Raw genomic sequence first — 27,122 nt, 5'->3', positions numbered from 1 at the left:
ACACACACACACACACACACGCACACACACACACACACACTCTCGCATGCTTAAAAACAAGCACACACACACAAATCGTTCTCCCTCAATACTGGACCTGGATCTCAACAATGTTAAAAAATCCTGTTTTCCTTTAAACAAGGTTTTGAAGTAAAAACCATCTTCTATTTATTACTCAGCAACACACAAAAGTTAACTCAAATAAAGTTATGATTGAACTCAAAACAATGTAAGCAAAGTTACCAGAATCTTGTCTTTCTCAAATCCAAGTCGTCGTGAGTGTTAATGTAATCCAGGTGTGCTGCTTAATTGCTCTGTTCCTTTCTGTCTGGCTGCTTGTGGGATTTGTAGTGTTGTACGTGAAGCCGTCTTGAACCGTAGTACTGCAGCCAGCAGGGGGAACTGTTGCAATTGGCCTCTCGTAACATCACGACATGTATTCACACAAACACACAAACACAAACACACATATTTATAAACACACACATATAAGCATTCATGAACACATACACATACTCATTCACATACACATACAGACTCAGACACACACACACACACACACACACACACACACACACACACACAATCACACACACGTGGACGCTTGCATGCACAGACATTGATATATGCAAGCACACACTCCCACAGAGATGCAAATACATACACACACACACACACACACACACACACACACACACACACACACACAAACACACACACTTCAGTGACTAGAGGTCCTCAGAAACCCTTCACTATGTTATACTAAACACTGAATGTATGTTTAGATGAACGCCAAACTCCTCCAAACCATCCCCCCCCCCCCACACACACACACACACACACACACACCTCCACACCCCCCCCCCCCCCAACCTCACAGGTCTGGATACGTGTTGTGATCTCTGAGGCCTACATCTATTCTGCAATGTCAGCCATTACAGTTTCACCTGAACTGTGACGTTAAAATAAAAATTATCTTTATTTGGCTGCGAGTCGTTCGAATAGTTGGTCAATCTGTTTGCTGTAAAAAAATCGGAAAAATACTAGACTCAAATACGCTAACACTAATGCTGTTGACTTAACTTCCGGACCACTGGGTAATTTGGATGAACAATGTTTTCATGACAGATTGATTATGGATATGATTATGATTGGGGATAACAGCAATCCATATAAAAACTGTAAATACCAAACAAACATTTTATCCTTGTAGCTGGAACATTGAGTAGACGAAAACCTTAAAATAAAACTGCCACTGCCTTGGTTCAAATGTTTTTAAAAGGAAATCATAACTGCAGCCTGTGGCACATTGTGAATGTTGGAGGGAACTCAAGTTGAATTCTAGCGGCGTCCTCAGCCAAACATAAATACATCGCTTTTCCTCCCCAAACCAGTAGCCGACTTGTTCTGGTTGAGAAAAAACTGTGGTGAGCTGCTCTCTGGTTTCTGAGGAGGACAGCCATAGCGTGAGAAGTTCCAACCTTCTCTTTTGAAACCAACCTTTCTTTTTCTAGCAATGGAACAAAATAAACCCACATTCCCGTTCTATAGGATATAGCAGATTTGGTTCTTCCAATGCAACTTATATATATTCAATATTTGAGCGACTATAAACACATTTTAAGTGGTTGATTTTGGATATATAGTACATTGTATATTTCCACCTACTCACTATTTGTATTTATTTTATTTTATCTTATTCTATTCTCATATTATCACACACACTCACACGTGTGAACACAAGTTTGACATGACTATGTCCATAACACTTTCTTGACAGAATCAACTTAAGTTTTCTTTTGAAAATAAAACGCAGAGTGCTGCTAATGAAGTCAGGGAGGCAAATGATTTTGGAATAAAGAACACATGTGTGTACGCCTTTTCCAGAGAAACATAAGTCTGAACTTCAAAGATGATAAGGGGCAGCACGAACACACACACACACACACACACACACGCATGCACCCATGCAAACGCATACACACACACACACATGTATACACACACACCCACATTTACACGCGCACGGGCAAGTACACACACACACACACACACACACACACACACACACACACACACACACACACACACACACACACACACACACACACACACACACACACTGGTGAACTGTAATGTCTCTGCAGCTGTTGAATGGTATGCCAGCTCTCAGGGTCTACGGTGGGAAAGACGCCCAGAGGAATCTCACGATTACATCATCGTCTCCATTGCTTTCACCTTAGCCCCCTGGGTTCTAGACGCCCACGTGGAATCTGCTTTGATTTCGATGTGTTGTACTACTCTAGGTTCTCATCCTCTTGCATCAAAAACTATGCAGCCAGCTGCCACATGAGTCCCTGATTCTGTGTGGTCATACTGAACGATGCTGTGGTGTCAATAAGAGTTTGGCGCCACCTGCTGGTTAACTACGGGAAAGGCACAAATAGGTTTCCTTGTGATAAATTCTAATTTATGCGCAGTTTATAATCACTTTGAGGATAATTATCAGAGATGTATTTGGTTATCTTCGTTATATTCCATAAATAAAATCAAAATTGCTTTAAAATAAAACATTTGTTTTCGTGGAAGCCTCTACGGGAAGCCGTTGTCGTGGCAACCATACCGTTTCCCGCTGACAAACAGAGGTAGCAGTGATTTGACTCAGCGACGAAATCAACACTAAAGTAGTGTTTAGCTGCTCCGTTTTCCTATGTAAAGTCTCTAAATAACGCAGAAAGGTAAGAATTAACGTACAATTATCAAAGATAAATCTTAATAATTAAAAGAAATACAAAAGTTAGGCTAACTGTTGACAAACAACAACAGTATCAGCGGCGCCTACCGACTAAAGCTAAAGCTGATGCTAATCCGACGGTGGTGGGATGGTTCATGTCTGTTAGTTGAACCACATGGCTCCTTCATGGACCACAGATGGGAAATCGATGCATCAAGTTAGTGATCTGCTTTACAATCAAATCCAGCATGGACAGGTCTGGATCAGTAGAGCTGGTGATGGAGAAGGAGGAGGAGCAGGAGGAAGAGGAGGAGGAGGATGATGAAGAGGATGAAATACCTGAGAGGGCCTTGGCGCTTGAAATGGACATCTCTGCCAGCCCAGCTTTCCAGTGTTTGGATGAGGTAGGAGAGGCAATTACATTCTAAATGGAGAACTCTTATCCGCGGTGATAGAGCGTCTAATCGAAGAGAGAGAGAGCTGTGTCTCAATGAATTACCAGTTTGTGTTGAATTGTCTAATTCCATGAATGCCAGGTCATGGTGGTTTTTGGAGACAGACATACACACACGCACATTCACACACACACACACACACATGCACACACACACACACACACACTCACACACACGGGGACGCTTGCATGCACAGACATTGTGATACATACACACACACACAAATAGGTTATCTCAGATGCACACACACACACACACACACACACACACACACACATACACAAAAAACAGGTACACAGATACACAAACACACACTCATGTGGTTGAAACTTTATTGTTGTTTTGATATAAAAGGTAACAGCATGTTGTTTTTTTGGCATGATAGATTTTGGCAAGATGAGTGATAAAAAAGCTTGACAATGTACAAACACAAAGCTCTTAATTTGCAGGCATTAATATTCATGAAGGATCCAAAAACATATTGTGGGTCACATTGTCGTATATCAACAGTCCACTTCTCCTTGTTTGATCCTAAAAATAGAAAAGCTATCGCACCCAAAGTAAAATAAATACTGTACACATGTAGAATAGATAAACCCTATTTATTCTCTGGCCGATTAAGTAATGCTTTATCATACGTGAACACAAGGTGGCAGTATAGTGTTAGTATTATATGTCTTGCATCATTTTCGTAACAAAAAACCCTGACTTTGAGCTAAGTTTTTAGTAGAAAGGAGCGCATTCAAATTTTCATGGCTCTTGTAAAATAAATCTGCATAATCAAAACCAATTAATCCAAAGGATTGGCGTATAACCAACAGTTATTTTCTTGTAAAATGGTGAAAGTAGGCTACCAGATCTCTGACGAAATTACAAAGTGGTTTCCTCTGTAACGTGGACTCATTCTAAAGACATGCCTTATTAAAGTTAACATTCAATGTCTATTTTAATGACGTAGCCAGTCGTGCTACATGTTTGAGTCACTTAAGTTTGTGTTTAATGCCACTACTGGCAATTTAAATATATTTACGATAGAAAAAAGACATATCATGAAGATTCAAGTTCACTGTAGAGAAAACATTCTCCCTAATTATTTTCTGTGCCAGTTTGACGGAGCACAGATGAAAAGTTTCCTCGCTTCAGTGCAACACAATCTGCTGTGCCTTACGACCAGCTCTGCGATAATACCCAAATGTTCAGGATAGATGCTATCATTGTTTCATAGTATTCCAAAAGAGAGTAATACCAAAAAAATGAAATCTAAAACATGATGCGATGATCAGCGTTTTTTTAAGTAAGAAAAGCTATTTTTTGGGACACGTCCAGAGCATGGAATAAATGTAAGTTATGGTTTGTCTTTGACATTTTTGAGGGATTTTAAATGGTTGTCTGGACATTCTTGAGCACCTCTCTGAACGGTGGGGATAATAGCCCAGCTCAATGGATCTCAACACTTCACAGAGTGTTTCGTGAGATATATCACAACGTTTTATCAATCGACCAAACTTTCCCTCATTCCTGCTTTCTGGAGCCTGTTATAAGATTCATGAGCTGCAAAAAAAGAAGGCTTAACCTTAAAACAAGACACTAAGTCAACACTTTGCAACCACAAGAGCCATCTCCATCGATACCAAACATCGACTGCCTTTTTGACATCAAATATAAATGTGGGCCGAAGTAAACAATATTATATATTCTCCCAAAAGGACAGCTTTAGCAAATTCATCACAGGCGGAGAATCTTGAAATAGCTTATACCATTTTGGTATTCATATCTGATTCTTATCCAAAGCCCTTAGACCAGGCTTAAAGAATCGAGCCATGGGAAAGAGCAAAGCAAATGTCATCGAAATAGTGAAACAAACGCACAGATTGTAAGCCTACAAATCGCTATCTCACCATGACCTTCCTTCTGACTATCGGTGTATTTGAAATGATAAGCTTTTACGCTGTGTATTTATTTGTCTATTGATCCTTTTGGTCGTTCATGGATTTGGTTACATTCGTTGTATTAATTGTTTTGCTCAATTACGTTTTCACATATGGTTCCATTCTGGCTCCAGACTGCTCCATTGTGGGACACTTGTTTATAATCTGTGTATTACACGTATGCATGTATAGATGCGTGGACTGTATATATGTACATAATTCGCAGAATGTCTATTGGTCCATCAGTGCCTACTTTTAATCAATATTTGTATCCGCCCATGATAAGTCGTCTCATCCGTCCGTCCAGCCTTCCCCCCCCCAGTGTCTCTACATCCGCACATCCGCCTCCGGGGCTCTAGGGAGCGTAGTTCTTGGGCCGGATCATCATCTTCACCGTCTTGAAGGCCTGCCTGTAATTGGTGGGGTAGTACTCCGTGGTCATGTTGTGCCAGGTGCCCCAGAAGATGCCGTTGCGCACGCCCTTGTAGTGCTTGTGGTAGTACTTGCCGTTGAGGTTGGCCGACATGCAGGCGTCGAACCACCAGCCCGAGCTGTAGTAGGCTCCGCAGTTGCCGGAGGGGTACATGTCGTTGTCGCGGTCGGGCGTGGTGAAGAACTTCTGGTCGTGGTTGAACTGCTTGTTGAACATGAGGGCGTTCCCTGCCGTGCCACTGAAATGGTAAACGGTCAACAGTAAGATGTTTAGTTTTTATTTCTAAAGGCGCCCTGTTCCTTTGAGTCACGGTAAATGCAGTTTTGCGCTCTGCTTTTCGGAGCGCAGTAAAACTGCAAATATGCACAAGGAAAAATACAAATTCGAACAGAAAGTCAGTCGATGACAACACTGTTTTAGGTTTGGGAATTACATTGTTTACGGGCTAGCCCTTTGACAGAGAAAACGCTGCATGACGTTTCTCTACTTTACATTTCAAAGACGAAAAATCGTTAATTCCGACAACGAACGACAAATTGCAGCAACGAACGACAAAGTACAATGGATTTGACCCCCTTGTAGGGGAACTCATCCGGTACTACAAGAAATGACGCACCTGTATCCGCTAACCGACAGGCGGTAGCGCAGGAACTCGTTGGCCACGTAGAACTGGTCAAACTTGGCGTACTCCCGCACCCCCTCAAAGTCCTCCAGCTCGATGCGCAGGACCATGTCTTTGGCCTTGGTCAGCAGGTGGATGTGGTCGTTGCCCAGCCAGAACTCACCACTGTACCATAGAGGGGAGGAGGAGGAAGAAGAGGAAGAGGAGAGGGTGGTGATATATATATAAGGTATGTAAGGAAATCAAAATAAACTGAAAGAAGGAGCATCACATTGCCTGACTCGATAAGCAATCGGATACGGTTAGCTCCTGAGACGATGAGGTAGAGGAGAGGAAAAGGAGAATAGGAAGAGGAAAGGAAGAGGAGGAGGAGAAGGGAGCAGAGAAGGAGGAGGAGGAGGGTATAAAAGATGAAGCAGTGAAGGAAGAGCAGAGCAAGACGAAACGAGGGGAACAAGATAAGTGTTTTGCCGATGAGTTTCTGCTATAATATATCTCCACACTGTCAGCGGGGCCGTGGACTTGATCTTCATTTTTTATTTTTTTCTCCCAGATGGGATCCATCCAAACAGCAGCACGGAGGAAAATTGAAAAATAGGGATAATTTCTGTCTCCGAAATGTGTGTATTGCCAGAGAGAATATGGCCCCGAAACCTGTGTGCGCAGAGATTGTCAATACGAAGGTGGGTGCCCGGCGGGAAGGCGGTTGCCCACGATAGCTAAAGCAAACCCTGTGCCCTTTCCTTTTCTCCTCTTCTGGCATTTGAGCAAAAAGAATCAATTCACACAGGCAGTGGTGAACCTTGGTTCACCAAAACACATGGATTTACACAGTTTCTAGGACGGCACTCAGCGTTTAACGAGCAACTAATAACTCAATAATATCCTCCATTTGCGAGCCGGTGCTAATATTAAAGTGTGAAGACAGGAATTAGGAATAAAACCATTTTCGAGAGAGCAGGGGATTTGGCAGGAGCTTCTAAACGTTTTAATGATGCAACCCTGCAGAGGTTATTCTGCCTCAGCGCCCTCCAAAAAGTTCAATTGGAAGGGAAATATTGCATTGTCATTACAGTGTCCATTGAATTTACATTAACAATTCTCTCAATGAACAATGTATACTGTCAATACAGTATTTACCGCTTTTAAGTCTTCAAACACACTCATGATCAAACCAAACAGACAAGACAAGATATATCTTTTAAATAATGCGACACATTGGGTCCCCATACTGGGACCCCATCCTGGGACCCACTTACTAAACATAAACCACAATCTGAAAACTGCTGCCTCCCTACGCAGGGAGCATACTTAAGTTAGTGAAAAATGTTTCTTGCTGAGACAGAAGTTGTTTGAAGACAAACTTGTATTAAACTCAATGTGGTTTCGGTTTGATCACTGAAACCAGTGGGGTCTCCATGGAGACAGGAAATCAGAACTCACATTTCAGAAATGGTTAAAAGAAAGCGTGCGAGAAGTGCCAAAAAAGACATGTGGCAAGACTCCTAGGGATAGTTTATCTCCGTAACCACTAGCTCTCCCAACCCCGGCGAAGTTATCTTTCCGCCAAAAGTATGCTATCCCGCGCTACACGGTACGTACCGGAGGTTTCCGAAGCCCTTCTTGTACTCGAGCCAGGTGCGGTTGAAGCTGACGGAGCCGTTGAGCCTCTGCTGGATGACGGTCCAACCGCTGCCGTACGACTCCATGTCGCAGAAGACCTCGAAGGTGCCGTTCCTCGCCTCTGGGGTGACGCGGTACACGCCGTTCTTCTTCTCCTCCAGGACGTTGTACTCCGAGCAGTCCCTGGGCGCCAGGATGACTGCTTTGGACAAACGGCGCAATCCCATTGGTTTACTCAGTGCCGCGCTTTGAACGCATTACATTTAGTCATTAAGGGTGCATGTTGTTGTTTTTTTATTGTTCTCAGCTCGCTTGGTAAAGTGCTTTGGATTAAAAAAAAAGCGAGAGCGTGCTAAATTACTAAAATGTAATGTCAATGTTTTATCCGGAGCGGCTTGCGAGTGAGGCTGAGAGCAATCAAAGCATACAATCGAAATTGGAGTCACTACAAAAAAAAAAGAAAGAATGTGCTGCATTGACCAAGTTTGTAAAAACATTGTGGTGCAGCGTGACAGGATCCACTGGACCACGTTAGCAGAATGCTTAACATAGTCTTCTATCATAGTCCAATCATTGTAGCAGGAAATAAAAGAGCCAGAGGGCTGGGGACTTGAGAAGGGGTGGAGTAGACTTTTCCTTTTAAGTTTTAAGCAAAGATAAAGATGTTCCTTTTCAACATGAGTCCTGTAAGCATAGGTAAGGGCAAAAGCCATTGTTGTTTATCGAACACATCATTCTAGTAATTCCCTCCAGCCTAAGCGCTATGGATTTCGCTGGGGCCGCTACTTGATAAAATGATTTCTCTGCAGACTACAGACTACACTATGTGTAGTTCAGCAAGCATAACATTACAATGTTTGTATCTATTGAACGAGCTCGTTCATTGATCCCCCCCCCCGTGCAGAAAGTAGTTTCTCATTTTCCGCGCCCTTCAATGAACTTGTGTAATCAAGAAGCCGCTGGCGAAAAGAATATAAACAACTAGACGAGTAGTTTTAAAAAAAGAAGAATCAGCTTTCCATGTGACGATGAAAAGTGTTAACCGAAACCGAACGGAGAGGTAGTTCACCCCAGGATGTAAAATGATGAGCATTACACTTCTGTCACACCCCGAGCCATTCAGAACTCCCCCGCAACTCTAAGGCTTTCACGCTGACAATCATTGCAATTTTTATGGAGATCTTTTTCCAGTCCTGACATCCACGCAAAGCAACCCCTTTCTTTCTTCCTCCAATCAGCACTCCTGTCCGCCTGTCTTCTCCCCCCCCCCCCCGGCAGCAAACCGCATGCCGCCGTACGGATAGAACCACAAAATCCGAAACGCTACAGGCTCCTTAAGCCTGGCGTTACTCCCCCGGAAAAAAATGAAAGGGGACTCAAAATGGGATTATAGAAAAAGGTCTTGCTTGCTCTGACACTCCTCAGAAAACTTTCTGAGGGACTGTTTCAAAACCTTCCAACTAAATCAGTCTGACACAGTGGTGCTGAGCACAGGGCAGACATTGCCCTCCCTCTGGGACATTAGACAAGGGGATTCACTCGGGCTGGGACCAGACCTCTGGGGACCCTGGGAGCGGTTCTACCCCATCGGTTGCTGAGTCGCTTACTACTCGGGATAAGAGGGTCAGGGTTAGCGAGTGGCACCTAGGTATTCAGCCCCCTTCGTCTCAACGTGGTCGGGATTGGAGGAGGATTTAAATCCTAATTAAACCTAATAACCCCCTAGCAACAATATCAAGGTCAAGTTGCGAAGACACCTCCGGCTGCTAAAGGCTGGGGAAACTTCATGTTACCGGTGGTTTCGTCCTACCTTCTATCCCGCTACAGCAATGCAAATAGATGGTAGAAGATGGATGGTGCTTTTTTAGACTACGGAAATTAAAAAAAGGACAACCCCTTCAATACCTACTATCACTCGTAGCTGTGACATTGAGCGATTAAATGAAAACAACAAAAGGAAGCAGGGAAAGCCGTTGGGCATTCAGTCATGCCCCTCTTTGACGCTAACCTAATGAGCCTTCCTCATAGCCCCCCTGCCCCCTTGAGTGCAGACTGTACATTCTGTCGCCTGTCCTCCTTTCCTGTCGCTTCACATCACCGTAACCAGCCCCAGTTGCTATCAGCGTCCCTCCAGATGAGAGAGAGCTGGTGCCGGTCGCCGCCTGCCTGCCCGTGACCTAAATAACAGTGAATAAAGTCAACAACTTTGAGACCGACTCGAATATCTGACTCGCAAGTATTTATACCGAGTTTGAGTGTCTGGCGAAGGCACAGGGGGTCGGATAATACTTTGTTCGCTGGACTCAATTTACTGATCTCCTGAATTCTTGTCCTCTATGGCGTTGTTGGCTTGAAGTTCGGGCTGCCCAGTTGATTGGTCGATTAAGTTGATTTGAGCAAGAGATGACAGTTTGTCAAAGGTTTTTTTACATATTGGGTTTGAGTTTGGCAGCTGGGCTAACGGACTTTGGCTTTGAGAAGCATCGCAGACTGATAACAGTTGTGCGCGGAGAAAGATAAGGGAAGTGAGTTTCCAGCACCAGGACATTACATGTTCTATCATTCTCACATTACGTCTGGTAATAGCCCAAACACAGAAAACACCTGGAGCCATAAAAGCGGCCAAATGTGTTTCCCAAGTGAGTGTAATGGAATTTGTTTTGGGGGAGAAAAAACTATTCTCATCTTAAGGCAACACCTTTACCCCTGTTCATCGCTAATGTAATGGAGCTGAACGCCAGCATGTATTGCTTTTCATTCAAACCTTAAGGCCGAATTCATTTCCCTTAACTTCTGCTGCCCTGAAAATGCACATCATCGCCTGGAGCGAAGTTGTGTATCGGCAGAGGGAAGGCAATCAATATCATGACCATAGGGCACCCTGAAGAGTTAAAAGAAGCTATGCCTTTTCAAATACTTTTTTAGTTGTTTTGTGTTGGGAGAACTGGGAGAAAGAAAGGTGTACTCCAAAATTCAGTTTTAACTTTACGCGGCTGTCCGTCTGTCCTTTTGTCTTTCTGTCTATCTGGCAGCTTGTCCTCTCCTGTCTCCTAGGCTCTTTCCAAGCCTGTCTCCTAAGATGTACCCTAGTCTGTGCCCAAGGTAGTGTCCTAGGCTGTCTCCTACGCTTGCCTTGTCCTGAGGCAAATTGTGACAGAATGGTGCCTCAACGTGGGCCCAGCGCTGATAAATTTCTGTGTAGAAAAATATGTCCCACGCACCTTGTGCTAACGGGCGAGTTACGACGGGAGAGAGCGAGAGAGAGAGAGCTGTTTCACGCTTGAATGAGTCCTCACAAGAACAGAAAGGGAGGGAGGGAGGGAGGGAGGGAGGGAGGGAGGGAGGGAGACTGGAGAGAGAGAGAGATAATGAAATGCTGACACACAGTGAGCGAGAGAGAGAGAGAGAGGGAAAGAGAGAGAGGTAAAGGTAGAAGAATGGGAGTGGAGAGCGTGAAGAGCAGTGTGAAGGAGAGCAAAACAACGTCACGGCAGAGGGAGCATCCCATAAAATGCAGAAAAGCTGAGAGAGAGTGAGAGAGAGAGAGAGAGAGAGGGGGAGAGATGAGAAACAATGCCTAAGAGAGAGAAATAAATAAAGAGAAGATGAGTGTCTATACTGGGTGTAAATAGAGATCGAGGCTCATATAAAGGATGAAAATACACAAAGAATCATGAATCAGAATGGGGGCGGGGGGGGGGGGGGGGGGGGGAGTCCAGTCAAAGCTGGAATCCCCTTCACACTCCCTGTCTCCGCTAATCTACTTAGAAGTGAAAGCCTGCTGCCTGACGCTCATAACAGTGTCTTTCGGGGTTTTTCTTCTCCACAATAAAAGTACAAGAAGTCCAAGTCCTGCACCTAGGCTGGTACGGGTACATGCCGAGATGATTCTGTTTCAATTCAGAGAGCGTGGGCGCCAGTCTCCCTACGATTCCCTTTCAACCCCTAGCCAAGCACCCCCCCGCAGCCCCCTCAAAGTCTGCCCGACGTTTGCTTTGAGTTCCAGAAAATGGGGGAACGCTTTGAATTTATGACGGAATGAGTTTTCAGCAGCACCTCCTCGACCCCCACCGCCCTGCACCCCCGGCTGATACATTTAATCCTTGACTCCTGGGTCCCAGGTCCACCCTGCGGTGGATGTTTCTCTTTCCGTTTCACGGTTGGGTGGGTCGTCCCTCCAACACACACACCATCCGCGCCGTCAACAACGTTGATGCGAGGCCTCGAGGCAAACTCACGGGACGAACACCGAGATAACAGGAGACCCGCTTTATCACTCTCCATCCCGTTCCCTCCTTTTCCCCCTCGTCTGAGTCAGCGACTCCACGAAGGAGCGTTCTGGAATGTTCTGGACACTTGAGGTAGTTGCGCAAGGAGGAAATTAGAACATTTGACCCTTCATCACAAACGTGTGTGTGGATCGCTGCCTCTAAACTGTGAGCTCATCACCAAAAGATGTTTGCCCTACCCTACCCAGCCCTTTATTTTTGAGTGTCTTTTGTTTGTATTCTGTGGCTGCGCTAGTCTGCCAGAGACGCCCTGGACATTGCATTACAGCAAATCGTTCCTGCAATTGATGGGGAGGTGGAAAGCCAGGGATTTTGAGGAGGTAAGGTGGTGGCAGAGGTGTTGCAGATGAAGATGCAGACCACGCCGCTATCCCCTCTGGGTTCAGCATCTGAGCTGGCAGCCACTGCACCTCCATTACCATCCTAATTGTCCTGGTGTGTGTGTGTGTGTGCGTGTGTGTGTGTGTGTGCGTGTGTGTGTGTGTGTTTATGTGTGTGTGTTTGTGTGCGTGCGTGTGTGTGTTTGTGTGTGTGTGTGTGTTTGCATGCGTGTGTGCGTGTGTGTGTGTGTGTGTTTATGTGTGTTTGTGTGCGTGTGTGTGTGTGTGTGCGTGTGTTTGTGTGTTAGTGTGGTTGTGTGTGTGTGCGTGTGTTTGTGTGTGTGTGAAACACATCAGTGCCAACATATCGAATACACACATACATACATACATACACACACACACACACACACACACAGGCACATACCCACGCACACAAACACTGCACCTAACGACGTTGGTTCTTAAATATCAATGCAAAAGCCACGCTCTGTCAAAACAAAAATCAATTGGAGGAGCTTGGTATGGATGGGCTCAGCCACAGGGGAAACATACTGTAGGACTACCTATCAGGGAACAAGTCAGCCATTGAAGGTAACTCGGTCGTTATTCTGAGAGATTGGTCCCCTATGTCATCTATAGCTGCGAGAACGCTGTGCATTTAAATGCAATGGTGGTTTTCATTGTGGAGTAGCTCATCCGTTTTTGAATAATGGAGTTCCATTCCGTCCATGAAGGGGCATGGAAATTGGCCAATCAAACAAGAGCCCAAAGGCATTAAGACTTTTCTCTGAAATGTAGGCCTAATTATTTCAAACACATCCGAAACAGAAAAAAGCCAACAAACATTAGCAGTTTGGATGCTTTACGCAAATTGTTTGGGCGTAGTTCGACTCGGCTAAGGTCTTAAGGATTAAAGGTTTCCCAAAACGATAATCGAAATTGTATTTCCTTTTTAATTAATCTTCAGATCTATAATCTACCCCTCTCCCTCTCCGCCCCCCGGTTCCTCGCCTGCGTGATTTCCTCCGCTACAGAGAGATGTGTAACAATCAGGACACTCGAATCAGCAATCAGCCCTCCTCATCCCCATCCCCAACGTGTTCCCGACTCGCTTCCCCTCCCTTCGCACCACTGCTCATGGCCATAGTTGTTTTTAAAGGTGACATATTATACCGCCAGGCGTGAGTGTGATTAGCCGTTACAAGCCGTTTTGAAGATCTGCCTCTTCTGACATCACAAGTGGGCGTGTCCACCTAGATGTCATGACGGATAGATGAGCATCATTGGTTACAGTCCACTGGGTTGGCACGTAGACTGATCTATCGCGCACACCTCTAGGTCGACACGCCCACTTGTGATGTCAGAATGGTGTAATATGCAACCTTTAGATTTGGGGGCTGGATCAGAACTTACACTGCAGGCTGCCCTGCGCCGCGCACTGGGTGGTGCAGGTGGAGCTGAGCTTGTTGACCATGCCGGTGATGTTCTCCACCTTGTGGTCCATCATGGCCTTGACGTTGTCCATGTTGAGCAGGTTCAGGCCCTCCAGTCGCCCTTGCAGGGCCGAGATCTGGTTGCGAGCGTTGCGCAAGCTGGCCGACATCCGTTTCAGTTTGACCTGCGTCCGACAAAAAATGGAGGAAATCATATTTGACTTCTGAAATTGGTAAGTTGAACTCTATGGGTTGCACACACTAGCCGCTAGATGAGAAGAAAAGGCCTGATGTGTTGAAAGCATTTGCTCGCTGAGATTGCTGCCATATTGGACTTTGTTGGGTTTAAGTGTCCAATTTGCATTCCCCTGCAGTGATTCAGGCTGAGCAGAATCATTTGAATAATTTGTAATTTAAATGAACGAATAAAGGGATCCTCCCCTCAATGTTGAGCATAACTAAATATTAGCATTTTCCTTTATTTGTTTAATTCATTGGATTATTGTGTGTGTGTGTGTGTGTGTGTGTGAGTGCGTGTGTGTGTATGTGTGTGTGTGTGTGTGTATGTGGCCGTGTTTGTGTAAGTGTGTGTGTGTGTGTATGTGTATGTGGCCGTGTGCATGTAGTTATGTGTGTGTGAGTTTGTGTGTGTTTAAGTGGCCATGTGCATGTAAGTGTGTGTGTGTGTGTGTGTAAGTGTCTGTGTGCGTGTGTTTAGTGAACCAGTGACCACTGGAATGTGGATGAACAAATCAAAGTTGAACTTTAACTAGGATATCCTGAGTGTGTTGAAAAGGCTGTCATTAAGTTAAGTAAATAATTCCTTATTAGATGAAATGTTTACAGACCAAAATATTTACGTATTCAATGGATTCATTTCAAGTCCCTTAGCTTAAGCCAAAATGTAAAAAAAAATAAAAAGCTGAACATTTTACTTACAGAAGGGAACGTCTAATCCCAATTCTACCATACCACAGACTAAAACATTTCACTTTCAGTATAAGCCTCATTCAGTCAAACACATATAGCAGTTTCAAGGGATAAGGCAGAACCCCACAAAGCCTCTTCCGTCTGAGCAAACCCTGCCATGACATCCGCAGCAGCCAACGCCACCACGCGTCCCACAACACGCACGCAGCCCAAACAGTTCCCTGAACATGAGCTCACCTGCATCTCAATCATGTTCCCCGAGGTCTGCGCCCCGTCTCTCCCTGCGCTGGAACTGTCCCCGTCCCCCCCGTGCTCCCTGCTGGTCCCAGCCTGGTGCTCCTGGGGGTCCCAGCCCGGTCTCCGTCCCATCCCGTCCCCCTCGACCTCCCCGCTGTCCCCGCGGCCAGCGGGGCGTCCCTGATCGGCTTGCTGCTGCTGCCGCTGCTGCTCTCCGACGGCCCCCTTCGCCCCCGACGACGAGGACGCCCCGCCTCCGGCACCACCCCTGCACCCCTGGCAGCTGCTCCTTAGCTTGCCCACTGTCTCCTTCAGGCTCTGCAGCTCCTTCACCGTCCTCTCCAGCATCCGGAACTGCTTGGGCAGCTGGATGGTGAGCGGGGGCAGGGTGAGCTGGTAGGGGCAGCCCTCCTCATCCCCGTCGCCCCCGGACCCCGAGCACTGGCCCACGGGACGCAGCCTCAGGGGGCAGGAGCCCCCTCCGTCTCCCCCTCCGCCGTGGGCGCTGGTGGCCGGAGGGGGGGACCGCAGCTCGTTGTTGTCCCACCTCTGGTGCGCGTCGGGGGGGGCGTCCGGGACCGCCGCCGCCGCCAGCGCGTAGAGCAGTCCGACGCAAGCCCACAGCGATACGCTCCTCATTTCTGTTCCCGTTACCGCGCTCCCGCTCGCGTTGGGAAACGGACACTGAGTGAGTGTGTGTGTGTGTGTGGGAAGAGTCCAAAAAAAGATTTGCAGCCACCTCCGTTATCGACTCAGAAAGCCCTCTTCCAAAACCGTCCGTGCGTCTGTGTGTGTGAGAGAGAGAGAGAGCGAGAGTAAGTCCGTTAGAATTTGCAGGAAAGTACCTGCTCTGATGCCGAGAGAGTGTCTGCGCAAGTGTGCGTCTCCGAGTTCGTATCCAGTTATGCAGTTGGTGAGAGAGTGTGTGAGTGTGAAAAGTGTGTGAGTGTGTGTGAGTGAGAGAGTTAGAGTGTGTGTGTGTGTGTGTGTGTGTGTGTGTGTGAAGAGAAGAGAGCCCAGCCTGCAGGATCGGGAGCGGGCAGGGGAACTGACTGCTGCCTCAGATAGCTGTGTCATTAATATCAGGGGCAGAGAGGGAGGGAGGGAGGAGGGGAGGGAGAGAGAGAGAGAGAGGGAGGGCTCTGAGCAAAGAGAGGTAGGGAGGGGCTGAACTGTATTGCGTAATGCAAAACCTAAGAGGGAGGGAGAGAGAGAGATGGTAAGGTGGGGTTAAAAAGAGAACTAGAGACAGTAAGTAAGGGAGTAAGAGAGGGAGGGAGGGAATGCGGTGTAGTGGGTGAGGGAGAGGCAGGGGGAGAGAGTGAGGGTGTGAGGGAGGAGAAAATCAGAAGGAGAAGAGAGAGAGAGGGACGTGAGCGAGAGACACATAGGTAGAGTGAAAGAGCGAGATAGAGAGAGGGAGAGAATAAGTTGAGGCGAGTGAGAGGGTCAGCAAGAGATGCAGAAATGGAGATAGGGGGAGGTTGAAGAGAGAGGGCGGGGCGAGCGAGAGATGCAGAGACAGCGAGAGAAGGAGGGTGAGAGACCGTAGGGGAGAGAGGAGGAGGGAGTTATTTGGCCGATCTTGCCTCCGGCAGGTGTACTCTGTTGTCGAACCCTTGCCTCCCTGAACAGAGGGGGGAAAGAAGTCTCTAGGCTTACAGGAATTCCCAACACACGCATAACATTATTGGAGGAATTTCTAGCTTATTCATGCAATTTTTTTTAAGAGATGTTTGTCCGAAAGTCCCTGTTTAGTGTGCCAGTTGTCATATAAAGTGCATGTAATGGCTTTTGTTTTTCTACTTTATTTTTATCCTTGTCATCCAAATTCATCTCAGATGTTCAGCTTAGGAAATGAGGGGTGTGTGGGGGAGTGTGTGTGTGTTTGTGTGTGTGTGTGTGTGTGTGTGTGTGAGTGGGTGTGTGTGTGTGTGTGAGTGGGTGTGTGTGGGTTTGTGTGTGAGTGTGTATATGGGGATCCCAACCATCCGGAATAATGCCTTCCTGAAACTCTTAATTAATAACAATAGGAAAGGAAATGTCAAGTAAAATTCTGAGCAAAGAGTCCTCGTTTATTTTGGTTGAGCTCCGGTGTGCGTTACACAATGTCCCGGGATGATGGCAAACAGTCATAACAATGTTACATGTTTCTTGCATAAGCTCATTTGTTATCAGACAGAAAGGCCAAAGTAGGTTAGCTTTAAACCAGATTCACATTACATGACGCATTCCACTCACGTGCGTCATCAAAGCGTTCGATCGCGTATGTAATGTTCGAGACGAAGCGATTTACCGTGAAGTTGTGTTTTCACGCCGTGACACTGAAGGCTGTGACCTTACCACGCTCGGCGCTCCCAATAAGAGAGCAGCATTTCATAAGGGCACGTGTTTGCGAAAATATTTCACACTCTGCAACATCAACTCTAGTTTCCGTCAAACCGTTGTGACCCTTGGTGATATTGGCCCGGGAAATGCGTTCTCCACAGAGGTCCAAACTGGACAGATATCAACGGTACAACTTTACCGCCATTTGTGGATGTTGCCGACAGACTGCATTTATAAAATGCTTTTCTAAGCCGTGGCAAGTCAAAGCGCTTTACAATATTGTCTAACATTCACCCATTCATGCGCACATTCACACACCGACGGTGGTATAAACCATGCAAGGCGACAGCCAGCTCGTCGGGTGCAGTCAGGTTGAGGTGTGTTGCTCATGTGACACCTCGACACAGCTAGGAGGAGCCAGGGATCGAACTAGCAACTTTCCGGTTCCCATCTTTTTAGACCAACTAATTTTTGATGACGAGGACGAAAGTAGCAAGTCAGTTACATGAGCACACTGATGTGGTTAGATATTATTGCAGTCCTTAATGTGACTGATGCAACTGCCTCCTATTTCTAAGTACAAGTTTTACAGAGCGCTGTTCTGGGGCAGGAAAAGGGTTTGTGGGATTTCTAATGAATTCAGAAAAGGAACCAACAAGAGTTTCTTCATTTCACGGATGTTTGGTAATACTGTTATTTGAAATACCGTGGTCGTGTGTGTGTGTGTGGGTGTGTTGTGGTGTGTCCAAGGGATGTTTGTGTCTCTGTATCTCTGCATGTGTGCATGTGTGGTTGTGTGTGCATGCGTGGTGGAAGTGTGTGTGTTTGTGTTTGTGTGTGTGCGTACATATCCATTTGAGCAAATGCATTTCTGAGCAATAGTCTTTATCTCGCTTCAAAGCTGGTTTGAACACATGCTGCCTCTCCCCTCCCCCTCCCCATCACTCTCCCTCCATCACTCTCCCCCCATCACTCTCCCCCCATCCCCTCACCCCTCCTAATGATAAAGCCTGGCACCAAAAATAGAGCGATAGACCCAAAAGCGCTCCAAGCTGCCTCTGCCAGATATGGCTACTGTTTGTTTTTTGGGACTTTTTCTTTTCTTTGGTCACGCGAGCATTTGTCACTGTTCCCCAAGATAAGTGTTTTGTTTTGTTATTTGTTCTCGGCATACAAAAAACCCGAACCCACGCAATATCATTCAGACTGTAAATAAATCTTTATATAACAACAAGCTCACCCATTCAGAAATAAAATACCCTCTAAAGTCGGGTGGACTTAGGGCCAGTATACGGCCGGTGAATTCTTCTACAATGGCCTCCTGAGAGTATTTAGACGACACAGGCACACTTAAGAAGTTTTAATTTGATGTGTTTTATGAATCGACAGAACACCGGGCCTTGGGCGACCAAGTTAGCTGGTCTTTTCCCGCTCATTTAATTTGGCACCGTGGCGCGCCACCAGATTTGGACCCGTGGACTTAAATTAAAACGCCATCTGTGCAAGAAGCCACATAGCACATTTTGACAAAATCGTGTCTATGGCAATATGCTGATGAATGGGTTGGGTGTGGGGGGAGGGACAGGGGATCCGGCCCAAATTAAGTGTTGCAGGACACTGTGTTGGGTGGCAGGAAGGGGTTTGGTGGGGTTTCTAATGAATCAGAAAAAGGAACCAAGACTTTTTTCATCCAAAGGATATTTGGTCATACTGTTATTTTTAATATTTTTCGTGTGTGTGTGTGTGTGTGTGTGTGTGTGTGTGTGCGTGTGCGTGTGTGTGTCCGTGTGTACATGCATTTGTGTGTGTCCGCGTGAGGTGTCCGTGCATGTGTGCACGTGTGGTGTTGTATGTGTGCGTGTGTGCATGTGTGGTGGTGTATGTGTGTGTTTCTGTGCATGCGTTTGTAATGAAAGCCTTTCTGAGCGACTCTCTCTTCAAAGACGCTTTGTTGTGTTTTATGAATCGACCACGGGCCTTCGGCGCTCAGGTTTCACCGCTGCTCTCCCCTGCCTTTCATTCGGCCCCCAGACACGCCACCACGTTTGGACCCCCGGACGTGAATTAAAACGCCATCTGTTGGAGGAGGCAGTCAGAGCATTTGAACAAAACGGTTCCCGTCGCAATATGCTGATGAGCGGGTTTGTTGTGCGGCAACATAAGTTTTGCTGAACATACGGCGGTGAATCAGCACGGTTCATTGTTAGGCACCTTGATTCGGTGGAAACAATGACTCCCATTTACCGGTCGAATCCCATGGCAATCGGTGTGACATGTCAGCTGTTTAGGGACAGTAGTGCAACGAGAGCGAAAGGAATCCGTTTTTGTTGTGTGCCTCACCTCAAGGTTTTCCCAAACGTACAACCTTTGTTCTTTTAAAGATCACAGCCTGAACTGAGAAAGGGAACTCTGGCTTTTCCTGGAGATCCAAATCTATCAGCGTTCACCACATCAATAAGGAATTCCATTTGCTTAATGATGTATGGTCTTTCTTTTTTCGCCCCGCGAACGCTATCTCTCGCGCGAAGTTTTGACCAATGTTACCATGACAACCAGATGGGCTGATAAGTTTTGGGCTAAAAGACGTGGCAGGGAGTACAAACGGACGTAGCGTTGGAGTAGACTTATGGCGTCAAAGGAGTTTGAAGAAGAGAGAGAGTGGAACAAGCTGTTCCACTCTCTCTCTGGACTGAGACAGAAGTGTCAACAACAACAGTGTCAAAAGGACAACACTGTGTTGTCCTTTTCAACCAATAGAGGGAGAAAGGTGAAGAGTGTCCTTTCAGGAAAGTGAGTTGAATATCACACTGCGCTCATAAATAAACATCGCAATGTCTTCTTTTAGGTCTGAAACATGGCTTCTGTCAGCAACGGAAATTAATGTAGTGTAACGTGTGTGTGTGTGTGTGTGCGTGTGCGTGTGCGTGTGCGTGTGTGTGTGTGTGTCTGTCTGTGTGTGTGTGTGTGTGTGTGTGTGTGTGTGTGTGTGGATGCACGGAGATAGATGTTATGACACATGCACACACACAGGTCTGTTCGGGCATCTGTGATTTTGAGATATTCATAGTGTGTGTGTGTTTGTGTGTGTATGTGTGTGTGCGTTTGTGTGTTTACCTGTGCAAGCCTGCATATATGTGTGGTTGTGTGTGTGTGCGGACAAACATATTTCCAAGTGCCATTAGTCTACCTGATGTGAGCGTGTGCGTGTGTGTTCCTGAGATAGCCACACAGGTGTTTTTCTTCTGTGGTTGTTTCATACAACGCGGGCTATCCCTCATCTACTGCTGATAGTCCAGCCTGGCCCTGGAGATAAGAGAGGAGTGCACCATCATCACCAGCTCTCTCTCTCTCTCTCGCTCTCTCGCTCTCTCTCTCTTTCTCTCTCTCGCTCTCGCTCTCTCTCTCTTTCTCTCTCTCGCTCTCTCTCTCTTTCTCTCTCTCTCTCGCTCTCTCTCTCTTTCTCTCTCTCTCTCTCTCTCTCTCTCTCTCTCTCTCTCTCTCTCTCGCTCTCTCTCTCTTTCTCTCTCTCTCGCTCTCTCTCTCTATCTCTCGCTCTCTCTCTCTCTCCCTCTCTCTCTCTCCCTCTCTCTCTCCTCTCTACAATTACCTCACACACACACACACAAATACACACACACACACAAATGCTGCCTCTGGAACGTAATTTCTTCTTGTCTTCACAAATACACAGATCTCAGTTTTAAATTGTTTTTGTTTTTTCTACCATACTTTTCTTCAGAACACGCCTCTATTTTCAGCAGTGTGTGGATTTTCTTGGTAATTAGCTTTTGGTGCGCCGACGAGGCTGCATAATGAATTCTCCCATTCCTCCGTCGCCGCTGTCTTCCACGTTAACTACCGCCGCACGAGTGCGTCTAATTGGGTAGAAGTGGCTGGGAGGCTGAGATGACCCGTCGGCGGACAGCACGCTGTAGAGCGGGCCAAGAACAAAGCCATTGTCAACGGCGGCATCCACTAGAACAAGAGTTACCCCTGGCTGGCCCCGAAAGAAGATAATAGCACACATCTTCCGACCGGTCGTGTGTTAGATTCGCGTCATGGAGCCGGTCCAATTTACCCTGGATTGATAAGAGACTGCTGGGGTATCTGAGGGGAGACAGCGGGCTGCTCTTCGGCCTGTTGTTGTCCATTTTCTCCTGCGTTTCGTCTTGCTTCATGCTGAGATGAAAGGCAATAACGTTCTCCCTCTGGTGATATGAACAGAGGAAAATACGGCCGGCAAAACCAGATATTTAGAGTGGGTTGGAAGATGCCCTTTGTGAGATTTTGGCTCGAGATATCGCTGCTGCATACTTTTATGCATCGGCAACATCAATTAACGTTGATTATTAGGTGATTATTTGTTGGTTTTGTTCGACAACATAGTCGATGCACTTCGTTTTTAACTATCATGTTTTTAAGTTGTGTATGTAATTCTTTTGGTGTGCTCCTGAATCGTAATGATATAGATGAGTCATAACAAACTCTACGGGTGTCTGTGTCTCCTTCAGATGTTTTCCTCAGGCCAAGTCAGTGCAACGAAAGTAGCCCAGCTGAAGGCCAGCTATCAGCTGCTACGAGACACCTTGAGAAGGTATGTTGTACTCCTGGGAAAATAAAGCCTCTGGCCTCAAATAACTTCGTCAAGCCTAATACCAAACCGGTTATCCAACCCTGTGCTGAAAGTCATTTTCAGCATTTTATATTTGATCCATAACAAATTTTAGATTTGGCCATCTTGCTCAAGGGTGAGGGCAGGTTAACCATTGGGACACAGGGTAACGAACCCAGAACCATTGGGCTGGGAGTCAAACCCCACCCATTTTACCAGTGATTCCCAAGTATGGAAACACCTACCCGAGCAGGTTCTGGGGGTGGTGGTTTAGATTACTTTTAACTTTGTTATACATGGTTGATTATTACTGATGAAATTAAGGCCAGAAACAGAAGCCCCCTGCAGTGCCTTCAATTCCTAACGCCTACGCCGTCACACTGTTAATAATGACGTTAACGATGATGGGGTGATTACGTATTCTGTGGTGTGAGTAACGGAATGGTACTTTACCCGTACCGATGGGGCTGTGGGGGGGGGAGGGGCTACACAAGGAAACCCTGCACTAGACTATCGTCAATCTGCAGCAATAAGGAACCACTCAGTAGAATAGACTAGTACGTAAAATGGTGCGATGAAACTTTTTAAAAACGATTGTTTATAGAATTTCTACAAACAAAATAGTGTAAGCACATAGGTATTTCTGTTTTTACATTATAAATATTGTAAAATAAACGTAATGGCTGTAATATTAACATGTGTACAAAGGTGTAGTTCGTTTGTATCTACACTGTGTGGGACTTTATGTTTATTTATTATTTTTGTATAATTTGCCTTATTTCTCAATGAGTTTATCCTAATTAAACTAAAACAGTTCAACAGATACTATACGATACTGAACGGACGGGTAAAGGCGGGGGGTAAGGGTAGGGAGAGGGACAATGAGAGAGAGGGATGATAGATGAGGAGGTTATCGTTGTCTGTCCGTGCAACTTCAACTCCAAACAAGTCGACAAATCAACAAAGTCCCAAGTAGCCCTACAGTCCGACTCTGTGACACCTCCACCTCCCCCTCTACCTCCACCACAGGGCCCTGGTGACGGAGGATCTGCTCCTCCAGGAGGCCCACGGGTCCCGGGCCATGCTGAAGGAGCTGCGGGCGCAGGAGGAGGAGGCAGAGGAGGAGCAGGTCGCCCCTTCGCCGCCCCCGGACGCGGAGGCTACCCGCCTGAGACGGCAGCTCCTGCAGGCGCACAACGACGTGAAGCTGGCCCAGAACCGGGAGTGCACCCGCCGATACACCCTACAGCGGTGAGCCAGAGAGTGTGTCTGTGTGTGTGCGTGTGCGTATGTGTGTGTGTGTGTGTGTGTGTGTGTGTTTGTGTGTGAGTGATGGTTTTGTGTGTTTGTGTGTCTGTTAAGAGTGTGCGTCTTTATGAGTGCGTCTTTATGTTTGAGTATTCATCCCTGACTTTGTCTCTTCACACACACCTCTCCCACAAATGCATATGGCAGACAAACACACACGCACTTATAAACACAGGCGCACTTGTCAAGACACACACACATACTTGTGTACAGACACAGTCACACTCATAACACACACACGCACACACTCACATACACGCAAAGATAAGAGCAATAAAGATACACAAACATAAAGAAAAACACACATACACACAAAACCACACACAACGCAAATGCTTAAAACTCACACATACAGATACACACACACACACACTCATGCACACTCCTTCTTCTACACACAACTATATATTCACACACGCAAATGCAAGCACAGTCTGAAACACACTCTCTGTGGGATTATTCAGAAGTGGGTTTGATTTATTTCGGGACGTGGATGTTGTGACAAGTGTCTAGAGAGTATTGAGGAGATGGACACAAATGCGCACAATACACACACACATACACACACACTGTCAGTGGAAACACCAAATGAACTGGATCTCTCCTTTGCGCCGCAGTCTGCCTTCCATAACCTATTTTCACCCAGGTACACATACACAAACACACACACTTACCCACACACATAGACCCATGCCCATAAGCGCACACACCTAAACCTACAACCTGAGCAAACTGATGACAAAGGAAGATAAAACTAAATACCTCTCGCAAAGCGGAAAAATTTCCCCCGAATAAAGAAAAAACAACCAACTTAACAGGAAATAAGTTGGAAATAAGCTCTTTCTGAGTATACACCTGCACACACACACACACACAACACACACACACACACACAACACACGCACGCACACACACACACACACACACACACACACACACTCCCTTGCCCGCTGTCCCACCGCGACCTGAAACGCAGATATAATCTGCTCAAAGAAGCTGCACAGCATCATTAGGGAGATAGGGGCTAGGAGGGAGCCACAGAGGCAGAACAGCCATTTCTCTCTGCCTCTTTTTCTCAGCATGGGACCCTCTGTGGCTCGCTTTCAATGGCTGCCAGTAGCCACTGGTATCAGGCAAGGCAGAACAAACACCGTTGTGTTCGACTGGTGTGCTCACATGACACAAAGCGAGGCAGACAAATAATGGGATGTGAGACGGTTTCGGTTTGATTGGAAACACCGCCGGGGCCCGTTCAAAATTTGCCAACTCAGGAAGTGACGAATGCTTGTGAAAAATTACACACATTTCTCGCAATTTTTGTGATATCTTTAATTAGCTCTACAAGGAAAGGGAATGAGGGAAGGCCTGTCTGTTTGATGATGAGGCTGAGGCGCGTTGAAACGTTTGGACGGGACCAGACGAGACTTGGTAAGATCAGACCAGATGGGAAGAAAACTTTATTGCACGATATGCTTTTGAATTCATAATGCCTTTGAAATGCTTTAACTGAGGGTCAAACTCAGAGCAGCTCCTCCCTTCCCCTCGGTTTGCAAACCTCATATTCGTATCATTTTATAAGCGCATATTTAATAAATGTAAAAGTGTGAGTCGGGATACCTCAATATCTTTATATCATATATATATATTCTATATATCACCTAAATTCAATAAAAGGCATTGGCAACAATATTGAGATATTGCAGAGAGCTATGGAACATATGTTGAGTCTTTCCAGTAGATTGGAGGTAACCTCATTTGTAGCGTTCGGGGGGTTCATAGGTTCAAATCCCTGTGCGCTTGGTTTGGTATACCGCAAGTCTGTCACAAAACCGAAGGCAATACTCCCAAGAGTTTCCCCGTTTCTTTCCTTCTCTTACAACAGGATACGTTTAATATTTAAAGCACACGCATCCACTCTTTTCCTGTCCGTTCAAATTGCTGTCTCGAGACGGGGCAGGAATATAAAGTGGGTAACGTATTCCACTGCTTGTATTCCGTCACGGGTGTGTGATGTTCGCTCTGGTTGCATCGTTAAACGGCCGTGTAAGGGCCCAAATTATACGTTGTCACCCGGACATCGGACCCGATACGTCGTTTGATTTCGGGATTCTGACTTTGGTTCTTTACGACCCTGGAAGTAGCGTTCTGAACACTGTTCAGGATGGTGTTCGTGTTTTTAAACAGATGCAAATCCGTTCTCACACAAGGGCATACTACTCATTCAAACAGAAAAAATACATTTGGTGGAAAAAAAGGGAGATATTCTAGTGGTTTGTGTGTTCCACTCCCAGTCGAACGGTTCTGGGTTTGATTCCCGATGTGTGCGGCCTACCTGTGGGCAAGCTACAATACTCCTCAACCTGTTTCTAAAAATATATCTGATTAACTTACATAGAATATCGGATTTCACATTTAGTCTCTGTGCAAATACAGCCCGCAGCACACTGAGCTCACATTCTGCATCGTGTTCGTAGTGCGACCCAGAAAATGAAATACAACCATAATACTAAACATGATTTTGGCTCTTTTCACAAATGCCCGTACACTTCGGGCTTAACTGTTGTCATGGCTGCCTGAAGGACCTGCGCGTGTGTATATGTGTGTGTGTGTGTGTGTGTGTGTGTCTGTATGTGTGTGTGTGTGTGTGTGTGTGTGTGTGTGTGGCTATACAGTGTCTGTGTGTGTGTGTACAGTGTGTGTGGTGAGTGCATATGTGTACGGTGTGTGTGTATGTTTGCGTACGATGTGTGTGTACCTTGTGTGTGTGCTTCCCAATGTCGTGGTCCAGTCCACCAATTGTGGGTGTAAGGGACGGGGGAAGTTATGCAAAGTCAACGCAGAAGGCTGGAGCACTGTGCCCCCCTGACCTCGGACATATTAACAGCCCTCTGGATCTCTGTTTCAACCCAGCACTGAGGACGTTGTAATAAATCATTCCCAAGGGAACCGACACACTCATTGGCACCCTCTGTTTCTTGTGAAAAGGGCACAGCTTTTCCTGTTAGACAACCCATAATCTCCATGCCGCCAGTGTCTATCTATGCTGGGGTTTTATTTTTTCATTTGATTTTCTTGTTGTATTTATTGAGCTGCTGGTTTGATAGAGAGATACATGATGTATGTTGTGTTTACTCTGTTATCTTCCACTGTGTCCTGGCCTCATCGTTCTCTCATCGTCTTTGGTCAATGACTCAATGTTTTTCCTTTTCTGTCTCTCTCTTTCTCTCTCTCTGTCTCTCCTGTTCCCTCTATTTCCTCTTGTCTCACAATAACACTCTTGTCCTTTTGTACGGGCGGTCAGACACACAGGCACACAGAAACATGGGAAAAAAATAACAAAGCCCACTTTCGTCGCACTCTCCCTGCTCTTCATATCCCAAACACTCATCCTTTCCATCGCTCTCTCACGCTCTCTCACGCTCTCTTTCTCTATCTCTCTCTCTCATGCTCCCTCTCTCTCTCTCTCTCTCTCTCTCTCTCTCTCTCTCTCTCTCTCGCACTCAACACCATATTTTTCTAAGGGTCATAGGAAGGTCATTGAAACCGTGCAACCTGATATCACGCAGGAATGAAAAATGGTGGGCTGCTGGTTTGTTTACTCCCCAACGTCGCACCCACCAGCCCCCCTCCCTCACGTCCACCCACCAGCCCAATCTCTCGCATTTTATTGGTCGGAGCTGCTAACCCAGGCAGCCAATAACAGGGCGATACAGCCAACGAGAGATGCAGAAACAAAGTAACCCAGAGAACGACCAAAAGCACACAGCAACAACTCTGCATTTTAACCCCATTTCTATTTCTATTCACTATTTCCAAGACCCTTTTATCTTAAGCCACTGCTAGGGTAGGTCACCAGGGAGCAGGTTT

At 46.2% G+C, this 27,122-nt stretch overlaps 2 protein-coding genes across 3 annotated transcripts in view; one reads left to right on the top strand and one right to left on the bottom strand.

Moving 5' to 3' along the window:
• Positions 1-2,982: 2,982 nt before the first annotated feature.
• Positions 2,983-27,122, top strand: part of ccdc146 (coiled-coil domain containing 146) — a gene marked incomplete at both ends in the record, with an annotated part of 60,071 nt that continues 35,931 nt past the window's right edge. Inside the window, 3 exons of the mRNA XM_079755958.1 lie at positions 2,983-3,138; positions 21,847-21,929; positions 22,977-23,198. Of these exons, the coding sequence (XP_079612084.1) occupies positions 2,983-3,138; positions 21,847-21,929; positions 22,977-23,198 (461 nt within the window). The remainder of the gene's footprint in view (positions 3,139-21,846; positions 21,930-22,976; positions 23,199-27,122) is intronic.
• fgl2a (fibrinogen-like 2a) lies at positions 3,508-16,045 on the bottom strand. 2 transcript variants are annotated; one of them, XM_079756117.1, is made up of 5 exons: positions 15,008-16,045; positions 13,821-14,025; positions 7,775-7,997; positions 6,167-6,337; positions 3,508-5,788 (listed from the first exon to the last, which is right to left on the bottom strand). In XM_079756117.1, exons 1-5 carry the CDS (start codon positions 15,644-15,646, stop codon positions 5,473-5,475), a joined length of 1,554 nt encoding a protein of 517 aa, XP_079612243.1. In that variant the 5' UTR covers positions 15,647-16,045; the 3' UTR covers positions 3,508-5,472. The 2 variants fall into 2 exon arrangements, with proteins under 2 accessions (XP_079612243.1, XP_079612244.1); XM_079756118.1 differs by having other exon boundaries at positions 7,775-7,994.

Source organism: Pollachius pollachius (genome assembly GCF_949987615.1).
Source record: "Pollachius pollachius genome assembly, chromosome: 18".
Classification (NCBI taxonomy): domain Eukaryota; kingdom Metazoa; phylum Chordata; class Actinopteri; order Gadiformes; family Gadidae; genus Pollachius; species Pollachius pollachius.
This window is presented reverse-complemented; position numbering and strand designations above follow the sequence as displayed.